This window comes from Gambusia affinis, linkage group LG13, assembly GCF_019740435.1.
Source record: "Gambusia affinis linkage group LG13, SWU_Gaff_1.0, whole genome shotgun sequence".
Classification (NCBI taxonomy): Eukaryota; Metazoa; Chordata; class Actinopteri; order Cyprinodontiformes; family Poeciliidae; genus Gambusia; species Gambusia affinis.
This window is the reverse complement of record NC_057880.1, coordinates 7,279,021-7,301,413: the sequence shown is the minus strand read 5'-3', so window position 1 is coordinate 7,301,413 and position 22,393 is coordinate 7,279,021. Positions and strand designations below refer to the sequence as shown.

Genomic DNA, 22,393 nt, shown 5'->3' with positions numbered 1-22,393 from the left:
TGTTGATACAGTACAATAAAATTTCTGTTTAGGGACCAAAAGCAAGCTGAATGTAGGTTCATATGCAGTGGTGTGAAATCAGACATTTCAGACAACCAAAGTTCTTTCAAGTCTAACTTTATTTCTCCAAAATATTTGCCTTCTCTTACTCAGTATAAACTCTAACTCAGCAAAAATAACAAATAGTTTCACACCTAATCTAACTATCCAGCTGCTTGAATAACATATTTTACACCTCAACATAACTATATGCAAAATTTTAGTATCTTTAGCCGTTGTATTATAAATGCAAATATTCATTAGAAATTATGTCTTACATTAGTAAAAAAAAGAAGAAAAGAAAAAAAAGAACAAACAATTGTAGATGTGCCTTACTTGCTTCCATCAAAGCATCTGTTTCAAGGTACATTTCCATTACACTTCAGCTTTTTGTCACAACTATTGTGGGAAAAAAGATGCCAATAAAGCCTCTGTCTTCCGTCCATCAGTTCTTTAAGCTCCACCACAAATTTACCTGATCATACTTCCCTGGCCATCCTGTTCACATCTACAGTCTGTGAGATTTTAATCTGCATCTAATGAATCAGAAGACTTAATTTTAAAAGATGTGACCACGTCCATTTCAGGCAAATGGACAACGATCTAACCAAGACTCCATTACATGTCTCGCCATCTCTTCACAGCTGCTCTCATTCCTTAAGCCCTTTCACAAAATTGAACAGCGCCGACTTTCCATTAATTCCTCTAAAACCAGAAATCAAGTAAAATACACATCCTTTATATTTAGAATTTGTTTAATAAAATTTAACAATGTACATATATCTGCAAACAACCACATTGCAAAATGAGAGTGTGTTGTACCTGAGTGGCATCTAAAATTAGCCAGGTGACAAGTATTGCTCTAACTGTGCTCACATAATGTGACCTGTGCAAATGAGAAATCATTCCTTCCAGGCTAAAGTGAGCATTAGGGTTTATATTCTTTCTAAACGAAAGGCATAAACCTGCAAATGCCTAATCAAAACTAGGTCCAGGGTACTACTTTACCCCATTAGCATCAAGTTATATGTCAAAAGCAAAGGCGTATGTCAAATTCAGTATTTTGAACATAGGTATTTGTTAATGTGACGTTTTTTGAACTTCATAATAAAATAATTTCTTTTGGTTAAACATTGCCTAATGTTTTGTTCTTTACCAAATAGGAAATTAATTTGTAATACCTTGGTATTTCAACATATTGTAAAATGTTGAAAGAATTCCAAAATCAGTATCCTCAAAACCCTTATCTTTGTTTATGCAGCCAGCAAAAACTTTCCTTTTTGTAAGCAGTTATAACAGTTGATACTAATAGGTTTCACGTTGATAATTACTAACCCCACAGGTGTGTTGCCTTTTTAAAATGCTCCTGGTCTCCAGACATGGGGCTGCGCACCGCCCCTAGTGGCAACAAAATGTGGTTTGGGGGCCTGAACGGGGTTGTTTTTCAGCGGGGGCAAAGATGCAAGAATGCTAAGTTCTGGAGCACTCTGAAACTGCTTGGCTGTCTGCAGCCCACTGGAGAACGAGGCTGGAGTGTAAGGTGTGGGGACCGAAGGAGGTACGGGGCATGGAATAGGGGTGGCAGAGAACTTTGGCAGGTTGGGTAGCCGTGTCGGTTGGGAGGAAGAAAAAACTGGTTTTGAAGTACAGACTGACTGGAGAGGAGCTGAAGCTGGAGAAAAGGCGACAGGAGGTGGGGATGTCATGCCTGAACGAGTCAAACGTTCTCCAAGAGTGGTAGCTGAGCGAGGAGCAATGACTTTAGGTGTGATAGTTGGAGCTGACATAGGTGTTGGGGTAGAGAAGCGCTTGATTTCATAGACACGGGCTGTTTTGAGGGGTATTTGCCGAGGTGAGGTCAGTGAGCTTCCCACCATTGTTGTTGTATAGTTGTTCTGCTGGGCCTGGTATGAAGGCATGGCTGACAGATTGGTGACACTGCCTCCATACTGGAACATGGCAGAGTTGAGCTGATAAGGCTGCCTCTTCATGAAATCCACGGCCTTGATGCCTTCCTTTTGGGAGCTTCCTCTTGCCTTGTTGTCTGGGTTGCCTGTATCTTTCTGAGGGCCTGAGGGAAGAGAAGGGGCTAATAGCGGGTTGTATCCTATAGGTGGAGGTGCACGGACGTTTGGAGAGTATTTCCAATGAGAGGGATGGGAAGAATTGACATAGAAGTCACACTGTTGAGATGTATTTTGCATGGCTACATCTGGCTGATAAGAGGTCTCAGGTGGGGTGTCGACTACATACATACCCATGCGGCTCTGTCTTTTAGCAAACAATTGAGCCCCTTTGCCCCCAGCTTGAAGAATCTGTGGGGTCTCATGAATGACCCGAGGTTTTGGTGCAACTGGGGGTGGCGCCCTTCCTGTGCCAGCCTCACCACTTTCCTCCTCTTCATAAACATCATCAGCAGTTGTTTGGCCATATTTGTATCTGGTGGACCTTTCATCTAGGTTCTGAACCAATGATAATAAGTCAGGATTTGGGGATTTCTTTACCACTTCTGGCACATGAAACATAGGTTTAGGTTTGCCACTACGCCGTCTTGCTTCAAGTAAGATTCCTGTACGACCTGTCGGACCAGGGACAGGGGTTGCGACAACAGCTTCAGGCTTTGTGATTGCAGATTCTTGAGTAACTGATGGTATGAAAACTTGTGGAGCTGGTGGCTGAGCCGCTGGCACTTGGAGTGGAGGAACTGAGGCAATTGGATCAGCTGAGTCATTGATTTTGGACAAAGGAGAAACAGGAACTGATGCTGTTTGTGGGGGTCTAGGTACTGAAGGCACAGACACTGGGGTCATAGTAGAAAATGGAGAATGATGAACACCACTTAACCCCGGTGATGACTGCATTGTTTCAAAAGGGGCAGAAAGAGCAGGAGTGGGAATAGTAACAGGAGCTTCTGGTGTCAGAGGTAGGGAAGCTTTAAGAAAGGAGTATGGCGGGGGAACCACTGGTGGAGGACCAGGGGGTCGCTGTGATGTAACGGGTGTTGCATTATTGGCTACTTCAGAAGCAGTGGAAAATGGTGGGGTCACAACAGCTGCTGAGGCAGGTCGCTGTGTCTTCTTAGAGACAGCTGGTCGAAACGTTACAGGAGCAGTTGCGGCTCGAATGCTGATGAAGCCAGGGGTAAAAGGACGTGCTGTTCTGTTTAGAACATTGCTTGCAGGCAGTTCAGGCAATGGGGTTTCAGGAGGGGGTGCAGAACTGCTCAGAACAGTAACTAAGGCTGTGGCTGGCTTGGCTGCTACAGGAGGAGGTGCCATCACCATGCTAACTGCACTCACTGTAGAATTAGGTAAGTTCCCATGAGGTACTGCATGGGGGGAATTAACAATTTGAGGCTGAACTGCCTGTGCAGGTATAGGACCAGATGGTGACTGTTGAGGTCCTTGTGTTGGTTGCACTTGCACAGGAATTTCAAGATGCAATGGATGCACCTGACAGTGCTCCTGTACTTGAGAGTCAACGGGTGCATGAGAATGTGCTGCCTCTCCTTTCTTTGCAAGTTCATCCACTCTTTTTCTTTGCTGCTCAAACAACTGTGCACCCTTTCCTACAGTGTCACTCAAACCAGGATTCAAAGCGTTTTCTGTTCCAACCTCACGACCTTCTGTGCCTGCCGTCGCCCTCTTTTCCAGCTTATCCAGATAGTCGCTATCCCAAGTTGGGTCTGGAGCTCCAGAGAAGCCCTCCTCATCAAACTCAGATTCGCTGCCAGGAAACACCCCGTCATCCTCTTGTGAGTCCTGAAACCTGTCCTCATCTACACTCCCAAAGCTTGTCAAGGTGTATTTTTTTGAGCGCTGTCTTCTTTTCTTGAACATTAACACTCCTTTGGAGTGAGGGTTCGGAGCATCTGTCAGCAAAGACGCAATTGTCCGACACTTGCTCTTGGCTTCCTTTACTTGCTTGTCCTGAAGTGTGTCCCCTCGATTCAGTTCTGCAGAGTATAAAAAGTGTAAATATTAGGAACATCAGATTTGTGTAACATAAGTGTAATAAATCTCAAAAAGAGTTAACCTTCAAACCCAGAAATGACTCTGGTGTAAGTATCTAAAACTGTCCTGACCAAAATGCCTTTATCAGGTTTCTTTCTCTGGACTTGCCATGGAAGCACTTCTGAAAAAAAAATCCAGGCAGTTTCTTAAACTCCCCAATTTAGCTGGGGAAGGATAAATTTGCACATTATTAGGTTCATACACTCTGACATCTATGTGGGAAAAACATAAATTACGGTGATGTGAATGTTAAAGGATAAGTCCCACCTCTGGTATAACTTGGCACTGTAATAATAACAATCATTAACAACCTTATTCCGCTTCCTTTAAAGGTAATTGTCATCTGAATAGTATTCATTATATTTAATCCTGAACCTTGTGATGACTTCAGGGATTTCTCAGTAAATTCATTTAAGTTCTTAAGAACAGCTGATTGCGCAGCTCAGTTGTTTATGGCTTATTTCTACGGATGGACAATTTGAGCAGATTTTCTTCAGCTATGTTTTATTATGCCCTGTCACCAACTGAAATGTTGACATTTGCAACAAAGTTGGAGAAATTGTTATTTGTTTTATCTTTTCTTTCATATTTTTAGCTCCATTTTAGAAATCTTAACCCTAAGAGTAGGAAAAATATGGCTCTTCGCATTGCCACTTGACTCCTGAAAGCAGCTGCAGAGGCTTTTCAGTGCTCACAGATTGATTGCTGGGGTTTTTTACAGACATAGCTTGAGATAAATATAGTAAACTATAGTGTCTATATTTTGTTTAACAGGTTTGACTAACTTTTATTACTCTATTCCACCATAGAAGAAGGTTGAATCTTTTCATTACCTAGAGATTCTCAAGTAAGGTTTAAAGAGCGGAGGAAAAAAATACTAAATTAAATATGCTGATAGTATCTGATGTGAGACAGGAAAATGATTGGGACTTCTTGATCTAGATTGGAGTGCGAGTCTATACCAGTGGCCCTCCTCAGCTTTACTTACTAGCTTGCTTAGCCTTTTCCATGTAGGTTGTCGTAAGTTCCTCATCAATGGGTTTATTCAAGGGACCCACCATGGGCACAAGCTGACTGCGAGAACCCAACATCAGAGCCTCCTTTGCCCTCTCGGGGGACACCAGCGGCACATTGGCCGGCTCTAGAAAACCACTGTCTTCCTCCTGTCCTCCGTCCCGTGGCCCCTGGTCATCTGCTGAGGAGATGATCGAGGAAGTTTCAGTGGACGTCTGGGAGGACCACATTCCTGGACCTGGCGGTTTGTAAACAACCTCTTTTCTTGTGACCCCGGGAAGGTTGCCTCCTTCATCTCCATTTCCCCCACGTCCTTCCAGTGAACGAGGGAAAGCCTGGGCATCCGGAGCACTGTCGTAGCCACTCATCTCTGACGTCTCCCCTCCTTCAGGAGATGTCCTTCCTGATGGTTTCCCGGAGTTGGAGTTGCTGGGGCTTCTGCGTTTCTGTCGCCGTTGCCTCTCATAACCAGCCACATCTGCGTCGCTATCTGTCTCCCCGTAATAAGCTTCGCTGCCAGGTGGGGAAGTTAATCCACTGGTCAAGGAGGAGCGACTACGGTGGACCTCGCGGACAGGCGCATGGTGGGGTTGGGTTGGTGACATGGCTTTTAGAGCCGCCCGGTATTCTTTATCTATCCGTGGAGACGGAGCACGGGTGACAAGGACAACAGATTGAAAAGCCGCAGGCGCCCTGTGAACAATTAAAGTTGTTAACCCAGTGGTCTGGTAATGGAGGCTCACTGTTTAAAATCTGACTACAGACAACAGTAATATTTGAACGCCTTGGTGTTTTTTGCTGATGTTTTCAGAGATGTATGGCTTTTTGTCTTTACGGGTTCTGAACTGCATGATAATCTGATAATGTTTCTCCCCAAAGCAAAGGTCTGTATTAATTAGGCACAGAGAGAACAACAAGGTGGGGTTCAAAGTGAAATACATCGAAACAAAAATGTCCACTGACATCTAAATGTAAACTATTTAAAAAGTGGTTGCAGTTGATCAAATGTGTTCTTATTTAGGTTAAATCAGGACTGTATATACTGGCTAAAGCAAGCCTAGTTCTCAATACACATTTTTCTGGACTAAATAGAGACAAGTAGTTAGCAACATTAAAAAGATGTCCATTGTCACCCATCATTTAGAGTGTTGGTAAACCATTACCTTCTGACCAGGATGTTTAGTATTCCAGCGGAGCTGTCGATGAGGTTCATGGCCTGGGCATGGGAAAGAGATCCACATGGTTGTTCGTTGATAGATACCAGCTCATCCGCCTCCCGCAGCCCAGCCCGGCAGGCCTTGCTACGCTTACGCACCTGTAAAGGAGAAAGGATGTTACACAGATCTTGAACTATGATTGATTACAAGCAAATGTGGCTTTTTTATATTTAAGGGATAAGCCTGGGGCAACTCTCACATGAAGTCTTCATAAAACATCTGAATACGAACCTGAAGAACATAGGCACGCTCTTTTATTTGTCCAAAACAAATCTTCTCATTATAGTCAAATGATTAAACATTTGTAAAGTGCAGATGTGAATGGACTACCCAGTATGTTTTCAGTTTTACTTAAAGTCACTCTAGGACAATTCTAAGGTGTAAGGATTTGGTTTAAAGGACCAATATTTCTGTCAGTCTTTTGTCAAGGTAGCTCATTGAAAAAGTTATTATTTCCCCGGGATCTCTAGGTTTTCACAGCTGAGATTGGAAATAACAGGCTGACCTGAGCCGTGCTTCTGCCCTGACTTGGTTTTTGACAGTGACTGACAGGAAACAGATTCTGGCATGACAGCCTGGTCTTGCTGTGGACAAATGCCACAAATTATAACTCAAGTGGCAGCACTCACACACACTTTGGCAAGGAAATGCCAGCCAGCGGCCATCTTCATGGGGTTCTTTCGCTGTTTGTTCCTGACATCTAAGAAGAACATGGCGTTTAGCCGACATAAACTGACTAACATGTTTCTTTGTTGATTTTTTTTTTTTTTCATTTTGACCATTTTTTAAAAGTAATTTAGCACTTATTTCACTGCGCATCTTGTATTTAAACGTGGCCTAAGGCTTTGGTTTCCCTAATTAGTTTTTTTCAGCTATTCTGGTTTGCCTGTAATAAAATCCCACCTCCCCATTTAGCTAAAGCCTTTCAAAGTGATCTGTGCCGACTTGTGGCCCAGGATGTCAAGTTATTTGTTCAGTCAGTCACCTTGTGGTTGCAAATGATAACACTCATAATATTCCTGCGTGCTTCTTTGCATGCACCACGCGAAACGACAGAAATACACTCTGTCTTATAAATACACACACAATTACCTGCATGCAGGCTAACAATCACAGACCCAACTCTGACATACTGAAACGCTAGGCAGCTCCACCTGTTTAAAACCATTTAGTACAAGACCTGACGAGCAATGATTGTGCCTCGTCGCTTGCAGGGGTGAAGGAGTAGGAGGTTTTGGACGGTCAGTCAGATCAGCTGTCCACCATAAAGGTCATCTGTCTGCAATATTAGCCAATAATTTCAAGAAGCACCTTATAAAATATGCTTGGAAAGGCAAATTGAGAATATTTCCAGTATAATGGAAAGGAGTTTTTGAATAGGTTAATGGGAGCAGTATTTTAAAATCTTCACTCAGGAGAATGTCTGGGTATCTATATATTTTACATTTTAGGATTACCAGCCAATAGGGCATAAGAAGCAAAAAAAAAAAAAAAAAAAAAAAACTAATAATAATAATAATAATAACCATCAAGTATTTAATTTTAAACCCAAAAGTAAAAGTTTTCTTCCTAAATGTATGGATTTTTATTTACTACATATGTTACAGACAGTCTGTCACTCATAAAATGATTATCTGAAGCATATCTGATTAATGTTAAATGATAAGTTGGGATAAATTTTCATTCATGAATGAGGACGGTTTCTATGTGCTTTTAGTTTCATCCAGTGACTTTTGATAAAAGTTTATCTAACCCACTCTGCAATTTCTGTACTGAGGAACTTCAAAGAAATTAGAATAAGACTTAACTCAGATCGAGTTGAGTGTGCCAAGATTAAAAGACTTTACAAGAAAACTTTACTTTTCTTGTAAAGTTTTTAAAATTCTAGAAAATTGGACGCATTGCTTTGTGTAATCTAGCAAATCAAATTTTAAATAAAGACCAGCATTCTTTGTGTTCCCATCCATGTTATTTTCTCCAGTACGTCACATTAATCAAGCAAATTTCATTTAATATTTTTCAAATAACCCTCAGTCAAGCTCCCAGCTAAAATATGACTCATGCACAGATATGTGGTGTTGCATTTACAGTTTTGACCTCATGTTAAAATCCTCTAGTGCACATTACATGCAGATAAATATAAAGCTGGTTCTAAGTTCTGGGCCAGCATGATTTCAACTTTGCATAATCTGCTTAAGGTGTTTAATAAAAGTACAATGGTGAATTATTCTAACACTCTGTAGTGCAAGATTAGACTCTGCCTAATCAATCATTAATCTGCCGCTGCGTGAAGCCTCGTCTTAAACCAAATCATGACTCATGTTCAGGCCCAGCACCAACCTGCACAGCAGCCAATGTTCCACTTCACAGCTCTTTAAATCAGCGCCAGATATGTCTCAGCTGCTGTTGCAACATGACTTCATTCAGACTCCAAGGCACAGTTTTAAACTTATATTTTTTTTTCCCAGCAAAGCAAGATGTAACAGGTGTCTCTTCCCCTTTCTGGGTCACCTGCTTACCTTCGCCACTTGGAGCGGTTTCTGATGCTCCACGCCTCCCTGCAGACGAAAGCCCCACGGTGCCCCACCGGACAGGGTGATGATCACTTCTTCTGCAACCATTGTTCTGTCTTTTTTCCTTTTTTAAAGTTTTTTTTCTTTTCTTGTTAATTTATCCAATATTGTTTGGCTTTTATGTTTTATCTGAGGGCGGCCCCTCAGTGCTGTGGCTCCATGGTTAGCAGTCAGAGCCCCCTCACAGAGCTCTGATCTGCTGTTCTCCTGGCGGACCGTCTGCCGTCTGAGCTCCACGGCCAGTACTCACACCTGCACACGCCCACACGCACCCGCACACACACACACACACACACACACACGCACACACGCGCCTACACACCCCTCCTGTGCAATCCACCCATAAGTAGAGTGCTGCCTCCATCTTAACTTCAGTAGAGGGGGGAGGAGAGGGAAAGGGATACATGATGTGTGTGTGTGTGTGTGCATGTGTGTGTGTGTGTTTGGAGGGAGGGGGTGTCCTGACGCTGCTTACCCTGAAGAATGTCTGCCCCAACTGAGCGAGGGGGAAGGTCCAGCCCAACACTTGTCCTGTCACTCAGACCCATGCCTCTGGATTGATGATAGCCCCTCCAAAAATAGGACCCTGCCACCTCTTCTGCTCCACCATCTTCTCTGCAGACCAAGGTAAAGTTAGCATTGAAACCATCCTAATGGTGCTGCATTTCTGACATTGAGGCCATCACGGATCCTTCAGTGTGCCCTCAGCCAGTCTCTCAAATCTCATGTCTGAGACTCGCGGCGAAAGGGCACACTAATCCCGGACAATTACGTTCAAATAGTTTTTGAAATGATGCCAAAGGGTGCTGATAGAAATGAGTGATGTTGAGAAATAGCAGACTGATTGTGTTTCTGGGCCCTTTCACTGCATGTTGTTCTCCTTGGAGTCTATCTGTTTCTACTGCTGTTTTCTTGGGTGTTTCAAACATCAGAATGGTGCCTTGTGTAAAAAGCTTTTTTTGTACATCTGCACTGCAACAAATAAGAACAATAAAACCCAAGATCATCAGATTTTGACCATGTTAATGCTGAAGTTGTGTGAAAGTGTGTTTTGGCTTTTGCACTACTCTCTTCGTCCACGTATAATTTATGGGAACATGCAGTTAGATTAAAACTAATTTACAAGAACAGCAAATGTTTTTGACTTTACTCCAAAGTTATAGTTCAATTCATCCCAAACTTCAAGCTCAAAAAAGCATAAAGTAATTGATTAATGAAAAACAAAATGGAGAAAACGTAAACAAATCAAAGTATGCTGACTTTTTCATGGAGGACTCGGCATTAGAATAAATTTGTTCATGAAGGTTACACTGCTATTGCCAATGAGGCATACATTACTGATAGCTGCTCCGTTTGGCAGCCGTGCTCTGCACCTGTCTCCAGACCTCAGGATGGTAACCAAGATCAGCCCCGGGTCACATACACTCTAAAACATGACAGTCCACTAGTCATAGTCTGTTTGCTTTTTGTTTTCAGAAAAATGTTCAACCACAAATAAGAGGACTGTATGACAACAGATTTTCTTTTTTTTTTTTTTTTTTGTATGAATTCACCAAAAAGCGCTACGATATTCAGAATTAAGCTGAAAAAAAACAACAACAAATAAAAAAAACACTTCGTCCTCTTACTCCCCCTACTGGTCAAGAACAGAATAGCTACTTGTCAGCTCATGTTCCTCTGCTTACTTCTGAATGATATTATTTATTTATCATACAGTACTTTCAGCATTCCTTCTGCATCTTTTACTAGATTTTAAATGAAGGGCAATTCTAGAAGAAACCTTGTTGGAGGCTGTGGAAAGGTTTTTCATACTTGTAGGATAATCTGAGGGAAGGTGTAGAAATGTAGCAAAATGTAGCTGCAGTTTATGATCTTCACTGTATTCCCAGAGGCTACAAAAAACTTGTAGTATAATCTATAAGTTTTTAGGATTGATGCTTCATTTTTAATTACTACTGTTACGTACTTGAATGTAGTCGAGCTTAAAGCCACAGGTCTAAATTGCCAATTTGGGTCCTCGAAAAGACTGCTAACACTGCCTGCATGCAAACACACTAAAACTCAAGTCACCCAGCACACACTGTGTCCAGGGGGGAAAAATATCCACTGCTTGTTTTTCCACAAAAGCCCCATGCTTCCACCTAAAAACTGCAGTGTAGATATTTGCTTTATCCACATTTAGGAAGTTCAGCTTGTAAAAACAAAAAACAAAAATAAAAAAACAAAAAAAAAAACAGTACTGTTTAGTTTCAAGTTCTCAAAAGTGTGAGCTTCACTCATTAGCATACATGAAATCCAATTAAGCTTCCCACAGCATCGTGTGTAGCTGTTCTTTCTCCTTAAGTGAGTTATTAATTTACTGAATCTTCAATGTCCCAAAGGGTTTTTACTGGTGTGATTATGACAGCAAAGATGATACTGTGGAGCTACATGAGAGGTTTCCTGTCATGGCCACAGATCATTAGTAAGTACATCCGACTGCCTACGCTGATTTCAACAGCTTATTAGTCATAAACCCTCAAATAGGAGGTTGAAATAATCACTTCAGGTGCAGCACAGCCACCTTAATGTCATGTTTCAACCCAAATGGGAGCTGGACAGAGGCAGACGCATGATAGGAATTGAATTTAGCGATGAAAGTGAATAAACTTACAGAACATGAGAGAAGGAAGTAATAGAAGAATCCAGCAGTAAATGAATGAAACCAAGAAGCCTATATCCTGTGGAGAAGTGATTGTGGGACCAAGTGAGTACAATCAACGAATAAAGAACAGCTGCAGAAAGACACTAAGCTTGGTACTGAGAAAGGTGAAACAGAAGATCCAACTAATCAAAAACTAAGGATTGATACCAATAAAGGAGTCCAAGCAATAACACACAGAAAAGCACAACTACTTAGAAATTCAACACAAATAAATTAACCAATACTGAGACACACCAGTAAAAGACAAAAAAAAGACCTAAATTGAGACCCAACATGCAAAGACCCAAAGATTTTGACACACTGACAAAAAACCCTGGGCCGGTTTCACCTTTGACCAGTCTTGGCTTATTCAGAGCGATCTCTTGTGCAACATATTTCTCAGACAGATGGTCCCAATTGTTGTTTTTCGTGTGTGAGCTCAGATGAGTGTGCAAGCATGTCCGCCTGACTCACCGGTGGCAGCATGCACAGGTTTTCGGCGGCCACCTGGCTCAGTGTCTGTCTGAAGCAGCAGGTGCTGGGTGAACACTTCGCTCCCTGGGCAGCGGGAGTCCTGGGAGGGATGCAGGTCAATCTGGACACAAACCAGAGTCACGAGTTCAACACACGACAGGGAGGCAAACTGGAAACATCAAACACAGCAAAAAAAAAAAAGTCAGTATGAGGGCGGGGGAACGGTTGCAAGCACTCCAGAGATGCCTCACGTTGTCAATGAAACTGCAATCTGGGGATGACATGAGAGACGAAGGTATTTCTACTCAGCTAAGAAAAAAATTATTTAAAAATAGGCAATTGATTTAGTGTGTTTACCGTTTATAGCTGATGAGTTGGCATATTAGAGACTTCACAAGGAGGAAAGGAGAAAGATTTTTTTTTTTTTTTTTAAATAACCTAAATATTGTGGTATAATAACCCTTGTCATGTGTTTTTGGCTCATTTTAACTTTAAGCAATGGTCAATCTAACCCAACCTCTGGGTTGTTTCCATAACCCAATATTCTGGGTCAAACAACCCAGCGTTGTGTTGGCTCAAATTCGATCCAGCTCCGGGTTACAGGTTGTATTCTTTCAAACCCAGCATTTTTTAGCGTGCACTCGCTGATTCAATGAGTTGTTTGGACTTATAAACAACTCAATCATGCCTTGAAGTCAAACTGAATCTGTACTTAGGGTTCCAACTCTAAAGTCTAAGCTTTTGAATTAGAACACACCAGAGTACATGGCATTGTCAAATATGGTTTAAACGTCCAACACTCACATTTCAATGTACTTTAAGAAAATTAAATGTTATAGGCCAACAAAAAATGTTGATTGTGAAGTGGAAAAAAAATCACAGTTTAATTTGATATGTGCAGCCAGATTGGAAAGCAACCCAAACTCAAAGTTGGTCAGACAAAATAAAGTATTAGCTGGACAACATGCTACACTGTGAAACAAAAATATATTTTCATGGTAATTTGAACAAAAACAGATGTTTTGGTTTCAGTTAACAAAAGCCAAATGTTTCGGTTTTGGTAAGCAAAAGTGCTTGCAGTACTTCTTGAAATCCCCTTGGTGTCTCTCTCCACTTTCTGTAAAAAAAAATCAAAAAATACACAAGCACTTGTGATTCATCACGTTGTTTTCATTGCATCTAAGCCAGCATGATGCTGCTGACAGGAGACGTCTGGTAAGATGAAATAAGCTGACCGTGAAGCCGTTGTGACAAAGTGGGAGAAAAAGTTTCTTCAAAGTTTAGCAGTGGCCACCACGGCATGAGCGGTGCCCTTCGCCCACTCGGCCTCATCTCTGTCAATCCATCACAGAGTGAGCCGAGGAGAATAAGGAGTGGATAGAGTTTCTGCTGGCTGGAAGATGATCCTCAAGTATTTGAGGAGAAGCCGGGCTAAGATCTCTGTCAGTGTCACCTTCAAGTCTGACGGGCGTCTGTGTGATCCGTCAGGCTCTACTGTCCGTCTAAGAGAAGACAAACTTGACCTCAACCATCCCTGAGTCTTAGATTACACAATGTATAAAAATGGCGGGAGTAGAAATTTAAGTTAAATTTAATTTTGCACAATTTTAGGCAAAATTAAACCTGCTGACAGTTATAGCCGAGGTTTCAGATGCTCTTTGAGGTTTTGTTGGAGAGCATCAGAAAAGAAACAAAAACTAAACTGGCCAGGCAGGGAAGGAGAACATTAATCAGAGAAACAACTGAGACGTAACCCTGGAGGAGCTGCGCACACCCACAACTCGGGTGGGAGAAGCTTAATACTCACTGTCCACTCCACAAGTCTGGCCTTAATGAAAGCGTTAGGAAGACCCATGCAGAAAGTTGTGAAAAGTTACATAAGCCTTTTAGAGAGGACACAGCAAACATGCAGAAGATTCCCCTTTTGTTACTGGCAACAACAAAAAAACAGTGTGAGGGGAAAATAAGGCTGCACATCATTCTGAACACGCCACTGTCATAGCGAAACATGGTGGTGACGCCACCATGCTGTGGGAAAGAAGGAGAAAAAAAAAGAAATAGAGTCATGTTAGAGGCAACTTGGGAAAACAAACGGATACTGCTCTGTAGATTTTTATTTGCTGAAAGAATAAAACCCATCAAGTTTGTGGTTTTAATGCGACCAGTGTAAAATATTCAATGGATATAAATACTTCTGAAAGGCAATATAACCTGTAAATATCAATCAGTTTGGCCATTCACAAAGTAGCATTCACAAAGACTCCAGAAATCTCTCTCATGATGGAATTTGGCCAAAGACAAAAAAGCTTTAGTCCAGTCACAAAAAGGCACAAACGTCCCCGCTCACCTTTACTGCAGCCTCTGAGTGACTCATTCATTCGTTGTCATGAATAAATCACACCCTTCCACTCTGGCTTCACAGAAACCCACCAACACAAACGTGCAAACACACACTGCTGTTGATCTTGAATTCATAAAATGAAGGCCTCCTCTGTGCTGTGATCCAGAAGAACGAAAACTTTACGAGTCTGCCATTCTTTCTTTATTTATTTATTTCTTTATTTATTTTAAATTTGACCGATGTGAAAGGTGCTTTAAAAGTAGAAAAGTGAAATGCTTTATTTCTGGCACAATCGGTCACCATGAGTCCACAGAACAGAAAACACAGAGACAACCATGTATAGTTTTTTCTACCTTCTCAGCTCATCCAGTTGTTGAAAAAGTTGGCGTACACCTCAAGAAGACTTTTGTCACTTTCCATTTTTAACACTCCCCAGTCCTGCGCTCTCCTGGTGGTTCACGTCTCCCTACATTTCCCTTAGGTACACTGATGGCTAAACCCCAAAACCCCAACATCCATCCTTGCTGTATGGGTGTTTGTGTCATTTTTATTATTATTATTATTATTTTTTTCGTTGCATTCCCTTGTCATGAACACCGAAGCTGTTCTGATCCCCAATATGTCCGCATTTCCAGCTTTCATCTTGTTTTTGTCGCGCCTTTAATGCCCTGTATTCCTCTTTTGTTCGCTCTCATTTCCCACCATCTCCCAGTCTTACGTATCGTCCTGACCTCCCACTATCACTTTGGGGAGAAAATGCTTGTGAAATTTCCCACAGGGCAAGGCAACACGAGTTTGCTTCTCCAGCAAAGGAAATGGACTCGCATCCGAGGCATTGATTTCCTCCGAGCATAATGGGAAGAAGGTGGCGGTGAGGTGAGGGCTAAGAGCCCAGTGGTCGATACATGTTCTCATCACAATGCCTGATGCTCCCCTGATAGGTTTCAGTGACCCATACTGTGTGGGCGGCAGTTCTGATCAGGTAACTCTATTAATTTTGTAGAACAAAGCCACAAGGTAAAAAAAAAATTTAAAAAAAGAGTAAATGACAGAGATTATTTGATTTTCGTTATGGACGTGGGAAATAATTTGAAGTGTGCAGTGCGGGAAGTTAAAGTGGGCATGTTAAATGTGTCTCTTTAGTGGGAATGGCAGCCCTGAATGCAATGAGAGAAAGACCCAGTCAAAATTGTTAGTTGTTACGCTAACAATTTTGATTGATGGAAAAAAACGGTTGATATGTCTTCTCTTCACGGTTTACAAAAATGTTGACATTGCTGATGCAGGTTTGTGGTGAATGTGGAAACATAAACCTTATTTCAAAAATCACTTAACGGGATAGTTTTGGGATTTTTAAAGAAGATTTTGTTTAAAGGACTTTTCTCACCCATAGTCTCTAACTCTATTGATATCTTTAGTTTGTCCAAATCCAGATTAATTTGTTCTGGTCTGAGTCTAGTCATGACCAAAGAGGACTTAGACATATAGATATTCATGTGAGCATTCATTTGAACCATTAATATTGTTTGCATTTAGAGGGTATTTACACCGAACGTCATAATAATTCATACAGGAAATGGAGGCAGAAAGCAGTGTGGCATTAATTATGTTCCTGACACCAACATGTGCCAAGGATGGAATATGTTGTGTTTCCAGTCAGCAAAACTAATGAAAAGGTAAGTAATAATTCAATTTCCTGTAGAAAAGAGAATGAATCCTCAGAGCAGAGGACCAGCAGATTTTAGTAATGGACAACTAAGAGTGAAAAAATATTTATATTTGCCATTTGTCGTGTGCAGTGACTTTGTGGCAGACATGTTTAATCTTCACAATGTTTAATCTTCACAATGTTTAATCTTCACAATGTTTAATCTTCACAATGTTTAATCTTGACAATGTTTAATCTTCACAATGTTTAATCTTCACAATGCCGTGTTTCCCCACATGAAGCTCAGTGGCAGTGCAACACCTCTAGCTTTCTTTCCTGCGTAAATAATTAGTGACCTCTGGGTAAATAATATAAAGGTCAATAAAACATTTGTTTTTACGAGACATTTTGAGACAGGAGTTGTTTTAAGACTTGGATGCCCACTTTGATCTTGGTTCTTCTAAGGCTAGCTGTTAGCTTCGGCTACTGGACCCACTAATCCAGATTTATGCTAAGTGAAGCAAACCTCCTGTCAGGAAGATAGTAGCTACATATATCACCCCTTTATGCTTAAAATGACTTTTTTAGTTGTTGTTTTTTTTTTTGTTTTGTTTTTTTGATTATTGTTCAACTCCAGCAAATGTTTATTTTCAGACTTTTTAAAGCTGAATTTTGATGGTGCAGAACAGACTCCTCCGATCTGTATTCAGACTATGATAAGATTTGTAGATGTTTTCTCTGCTACTCAGAACAGCTCAGCCTCCTGTGGATCTTTGGCAGTCAAATATGAATTCTGATTTGCTTGCCTGGCAGTCCTACAAGTAGCCTAGAAATATGTCTCGGTCTCCCTGACCTCAACTTGACCTCCCACGTCGTTGCAAACTGCCCCTTTCCGAGTGCAACAGAAACTGAGCAAACAGAAACCTCCAGCACCGTATTTTATTTTATTTTTTTACTATTGAGATTGTTCTTCAAAGTTGGACTGGCTCTTCACCAGCTTTATTTTTAGAACGTGTACTTGAATTGTGATGGGAAATGAGGAATTGCAAGAAGTAATGTAACAGGGGGTGAAAGGCCATGATTCAACTACTTATGTTTTTCAAATGCCATTTCATCTGAAACATTTTTTCTCGATTATTGTCAGTTTATCAAACTGCTGCGAATATAAAATTATTCTTATTATGGTTTTCAATGCCAGAACGTCTACACACAGTTTACAGCGTACTGTAAAGTAGCTTTCAACAGCAAAAGTTCTACTTTCCAGACTCATCCAAGCCACCTTATGAGGCACCTGGAACCCTCCATAGGAATGTTGCGAGTTGATGACAAAAATAAGTCTTTCTTTCCCAAACATTTGACCTCTGCCAGCTTCTCAGCTCACAAAGACAGTTTTCCTCCACCCACTGCAGCAGCCTCCTTAAAAGCCTCTCTGGCTCGTCTTGAATTCACAAAGAAGTATACTGGATGAACTTTCGGGATATACAGATCATTTAAAAATGTATTTAACAGCAGGAGTTATCTTTGCTTAATAACATAAAACACTGAGAGAACATCAGACCATTTGAGAGCATGAGGAAGGCATTCTGCTCTGTGCTTCTCCTTTGGACAAGTGTAATCTCACTGAGTGCTCTTGGCTGCTTGTGTGAGCACGATGGCAAAGTGAGCACAGGAGGCATTGGACAGTCGAAGACCCCTCACCTGATCTTCATCATGGTGGACGACCAGGGCTACGGAGACATTGGCTATCACGGCTCTGACGTCCACACTCCTGCTCTGGACCAGCTCGCAGCAGAAGGCGTCAAGCTGGAAAATTACTATGTCCAGCCTATCTGCTCTCCTTCTCGCAGTCAGCTCATGACAGGACGGTAGGCTTCTACTTGTTACCATCTGATGACTTTTAACTTAGCACCAGAAGGCTTTTTGTCAATATATATTACATTCATAACAGGAAAAGGACAATAGTGCCTGCAAAAGCACAAAATCTTACTTAGTATTTTTGGTCGGGTTTCCAGTGGAAATATCTCAGTACACTTGAAATAAGACTAAACTAACTTACAAGTAAGTTTCTGCAAAATATGGGAGCTTGTTTTGAGTTAGTAATTCCTTAATCCTGATGAAAAAGTTATTAGTTCCATTAGTACTAACTAGTACTTTTTTTGAAAAGATTTAATGGATTGATTATAGAATTGGTGAAAGTTATTTTTATCTTTGTGCACACATCACATGTTGGCAAACATCTCTGTGTTTGTGAATGTTTTATGCGCAAAAAAAGAGACCCAACACCCGCACCTTTAGTTCAAAGGACAAAAACAAACAGCACGACTTTAGAGAGAGAGATATAGAATCAGAAATCACCTTAAAATCAGTTTTATCTTGGTTTAAAACAATCTAATGTAGCGTTTCTGTGGTTGCAGTTACCAAATTCACACTGGACTACAGCATTCGATCATCCGACCGCGTCAGCCGCTCTGTTTGCCCCCAGACGTTCCCACTCTGCCCGAGCGCCTGGCTGAGGCTGGATACGCCACGCACATGGTTGGGAAATGGCACCTGGGATTCTCCAGGCCAAACTGCCTGCCCACACGGCGCGGATTTCAGAGCTTCCTGGGAACCCTGACGGGCAGTGGCGACCACTTCTCCTATCAGAGCTGCGATGGGGCTGAAGCTTGTGGATTTGACTTGCATGATGGGAACAGACCCGCCTGGGAGATGAGAGGGAACTACTCTACTCTGCTCTACATTGAAAGGCGAGGAATAAACGGAATTATCCATAAAAGGGGAGCAAAGCATAACACAATGTCATGCTAAAGCATCCATGCCTCTTCAACCTTTACTTTTGTAACTTATTACTATTACAACCACAAATCATCACCTTCCTAAAATATTAGCCAAAAGACAAAACAAGTGATTTTATTTTATTTTATTTTTTGTCTAAATAAGAACAATGTGGCCATTAGTTTAGAAAGGTGATGAAATGATGTTGACATTTTGTGTCAAAAAGTAGTGCAAAATTGCTAAGCGGAACAAAAATGTTTGATAGTTTTTAAAATTTTTGCTAATGGTAGACAGCAACCGGTTTCATCTGCTTGACGATCACCACTGCATGATACTGCTGCTACCATGCTTTAAGGCGGGGACGGTATGTTCCGGCGAAGGTGCAGCGCTGATATAGTTTTCATGTAATCTGGCTCACCAATAGGACCTCTTACGACTTTCAGGTCTTTATTATGGCCATGTCTTTTTGAGTAATCAGCGATTGGCTAAAGCGACTAATCGTTGAAATACGGGAAACGCATTTCCCCACCTGAGCAGTAGGTCTCTGCAACTCCTCCAGAGCTACAAATGGAGTCTAGGTTACTTCTCTGCTGTATGTCTTGGTAGTTTGGCAGGTGTCCCAAACTCTTTCTATTTCTGAAGAAAACTAACAATGCAAGATTTTTGTTAGGAGTATCAAGAGTAGAGGAAATATATACAAATGAATACCCTAAGTTAATTCCACTTAATGATGGATAAAGTTTATTAAGATAAACTCTATCCATCGATTGTCTTCCACTTATCTGTGGGGAGAGAACCTAAGCAGGGAGATCCAGACTTCCCAAGGTGTTCCCAAACATAATCCCTCCAGCATGTCACACTGAACAAACTGAAGCTTGTTTTTCTGACATGACAAAATGTAAACAAAAGAAAGATACTTTGAAAGGTGTTGCATCTTACAAAGTTCTGTTTTTCAATCCAGAGTCAAGAAGATTTTGCAGAGCCACAATTCCCAAAGGCCACTCTTCCTCTACCTGTCCCTGCAGGCTGCACACACTCCTCTGCAGGCACCGGACCTTTTTCTGCACCACTATGACGCGCAGAGCAATCGTCAAAGGCGTCACTACGCAGCCATGCTTAGCTGTTTGGACGAGGGGATTGCAGAGCTTGTCAAAGAGCTGAAGACTAGCGGTCTCTATCAAAACTCCGTCTTGATCTACTCATCCGATAACGGCGGACAGCCGCTCTCAGGCGGGAGCAACTGGCCACTGAGAGGAGGGAAGGGGACCTATTGGGAAGGAGGCATCCGGGCGGTGGGGTTTGTCCATAGTCCCCTTTTGAAGAGGAAGGGGATCGTAAGCAGAGCCCTAATCCATATTTCTGACTGGTATCCCACATTACTCGGGCTAGCAGAGACCCTGCAATCCCACCACAACCTGGACGGTCATAATGTCTGGGCTAGCATCAGCGAGGGTTTGCCTTGCCCCCGCACAGAAATCCTTTTAAACATTGACCCTGTGTCCAGGAAACCCGGGGAGCCATACGACAAGGCGCTGGAACTCAATGGCTTCGGGATCTGGGACACAGCTGTGAGAGCCGCGCTAAGGGTGGGTGACTGGAAGCTACTGACAGGAAATGTGGGTGATGGAGACTGGATACCACCGCAGGCTCTTCCAGCCGGCCCGGAACGGTGGCAGAAGCTTGAGAAGCGGCGCAATAGGCCGGGGAAGTCGGTGTGGCTGTTCAACGTCAGCGCGGACCCGTACGAGAGGTTCGACCTTGCCGAGGTTCGTCCAGAGGTGGTGAAACATCTGCTGGCTAGACTGGCGGAATACAACCACACTGCTGTGATGGCAAGGAACCCACCCGATGATCCTCTGGCTGACCCAGAACTACATGGGGGAGTATGGAGCCCATGGCTGGGCCTGGAGGGGTGGGGAAGAAACGAGAAAGATAAAGATGGCAAAAAGGGGAAGATTGCAAAGGTTAGGCTTTGCAAATTATGCAAATTAAAAGCCCTGTTTAAAAAAGTGGAGTCACGTCTGGAGAGAAAAACCCTTTTCTAGTAGACAAATGTACACACGGTACATACCAAAAGAGTTTTGTTTATTTCATGTTGATGTCTGTAAACCTCTGAGAGCTCAGTTGGACTCTCTCTTCACACTGGAGTACTACTGAATGCTATGAGTTGCTCTGAATTTGTTTTTGAATACAAATTATTAAAATGAATTTGTAAAAAAGTTTGAAAACCGTGTTTTAATTCACAAATGTATACTGTTCTGTGTCACATAAAATCCTAATAACACAAATTCAAAGTCCTGGTTGCAATGTGAGACAGAGTGAACAAGTTCCAGAGGGGCAAATACTTTAGCAAGACATAATTTATAGATTTTGTAGTTACTTTAAATAAACACCATACAACAAGTGTTACCAATTTCTTTGAAAAGTTAAACAGCTAATATTTTTAGAAGTCATCTTATGGACGCTGAAAAGGAAAATAAAGCCTAGAATCAGAAATTCAAATCTAATAGAAGGTTAAACAGAGAACAAAGAAATACTGAGTTTTGATGAGCAGTAAAAATGAATAAATAAATAAATAAATAAAATAGCATAAATCAGATAAATGAAAACCCAAAACCGAATCCTGAAGGTCGTCAGACAAAAAGGCCGACAAGCAGAGACGGCTGCGTGTCTGGCTGAAGACGATGACTCCTTCTCTGTCCTGCAGCCAAACTGCAGCACAGGGACCGCGGACCTTTGCCGAACCGAGCGGACAGCGTCGTGTTTGTCACTGCGCATTTGTTTCCTACACCAAGAAACGGTTTTGATTTGTGCAGATGGAACGGGAGTGGTCGCATGTGGAAGTGAGGCCTGGTGTGACCTCCTAATCATGCGAGAGGATTTTTTTCAAGCTGACATGAAGATACCCACCGGGGGGCTGCTGTCAAATGTCATTTTGTGCTCTTAGTCTTGGGGGCGGAGGGACACATGCAAGTCTGATTGCAGTTCTCTCTTTTGGCGTCCAAAGACCTCTGACCACTACTTGTCTATTTATGGTGGCCCTGAAAGTTCAGCAGTCGATACAGCCAGACTGCTGTGAATATTTTCATGCTTCTATAAACTCATGTGTTGTGTAATAAAAAGCACAGAAAGGATTTTTTTGTTTTTGTTTTTGTTATTTTGCACTCTGGAATGAAAAAAACAGACTACTCCAGCCCGAAGTAGCTTGTATTTAGACTAGTATTTAATTAATCTAAATACAGAAATAAATAAGATACAAAAGGTTGTTTCAGAGTTTGCCACGATGAACACTTCAGCACTTTTTAGGTCTGAAATTTGACTAGGCCATTCTACCACATAAGTATACTTGGATTTAAATCATTTGATATCAAATTTAAACCCAAAATTATTTGCACGAAAATTATTTTCATTCAACCAAAATGAAAATGGGGTTTGTTTTTTTAGGAAATGAGAAAGGCACACCTCAAAAGCCTGGTGTTGCTGCTAAGCATGATGCTGCCACCACTATTTTTGACCCAGGATTTCTACTACATCTAGCAGTTTGGATGTAGGTCAAAAATTGATTTTCTTTCAACAGAAGCCTTGCTATATGATTGCATGAATTACACACACAATT

At 41.7% G+C, this 22,393-nt stretch overlaps 2 protein-coding genes and 1 long non-coding RNA gene across 4 annotated transcripts; 1 reads left to right on the top strand and 2 right to left on the bottom strand.

Moving 5' to 3' along the window:
* Window positions 1-101: 101 nt before the first annotated feature.
* On the bottom strand, window positions 102-9,166 carry synpo2la (synaptopodin 2-like a). The gene is made up of 4 exons (XM_044136472.1): window positions 8,803-9,166; window positions 6,230-6,381; window positions 5,041-5,759; window positions 102-3,994 (listed from the first exon to the last, which is right to left on the bottom strand). The coding sequence occupies exons 1-4, from the start codon at window positions 8,902-8,904 to the stop codon at window positions 1,395-1,397; spliced, it is 3,573 nt and encodes a 1,190-aa protein (XP_043992407.1). The 5' UTR covers window positions 8,905-9,166; the 3' UTR covers window positions 102-1,394.
* Window positions 9,167-9,270: 104 nt separating this feature from the next.
* On the top strand, window positions 9,271-20,828 carry si:dkey-174i8.1 (arylsulfatase I). 2 transcript variants are annotated; one of them, XM_044136474.1, is made up of 3 exons: window positions 9,271-9,483; window positions 18,417-18,749; window positions 19,739-20,828. In XM_044136474.1, the coding sequence occupies exons 1-3, from the start codon at window positions 9,284-9,286 to the stop codon at window positions 20,820-20,822; spliced, it is 1,617 nt and encodes a 538-aa protein (XP_043992409.1). In that variant the 5' UTR covers window positions 9,271-9,283; the 3' UTR covers window positions 20,823-20,828. The 2 variants fall into 2 exon arrangements, with proteins under 2 accessions (XP_043992409.1, XP_043992408.1); XM_044136473.1 differs by lacking the exon at window positions 9,271-9,483 and adding an exon at window positions 16,422-17,867.
* Window positions 9,371-12,897, bottom strand: LOC122842519. The gene is made up of 3 exons (XR_006372573.1): window positions 12,371-12,897; window positions 12,014-12,182; window positions 9,371-9,471 (listed from the first exon to the last, which is right to left on the bottom strand). It is a non-coding gene; the product is annotated as an uncharacterized LOC122842519 (long non-coding RNA).
* Window positions 20,829-22,393: the final 1,565 nt, after the last annotated feature.

Excerpts from the sequence above, each read along its gene's own strand:
- si:dkey-174i8.1 (XM_044136473.1), top strand. The coding sequence starts at position 17,572 with ATGAGGAAGGCATTCTGCTCTGTGCTTCTCCTTTGGACAAGTGTAATC. Across the intron at positions 17,868-18,416 it reads AGTCAGCTCATGACAGGACG|TTACCAAATTCACACTGGAC; the intron begins GTAGGCTTCTAC and ends CTGTGGTTGCAG. Across the intron at positions 18,750-19,738 it reads ACTCTGCTCTACATTGAAAG|AGTCAAGAAGATTTTGCAGA; the intron begins GCGAGGAATAAA and ends TTTTCAATCCAG.
- synpo2la (XM_044136472.1), bottom strand. The coding sequence starts at position 8,904 with ATGGTTGCAGAAGAAGTGATCATCACCCTGTCCGGTGGGGCACCGTGG. Across the intron at positions 6,382-8,802 it reads AACCGCTCCAAGTGGCGAAG|GTGCGTAAGCGTAGCAAGGC; the intron begins GTAAGCAGGTGA and ends TCTCCTTTACAG. Across the intron at positions 3,995-5,040 it reads GGAAAAGGCTAAGCAAGCTA|AACTGAATCGAGGGGACACA; the intron begins GTAAGTAAAGCT and ends TATACTCTGCAG.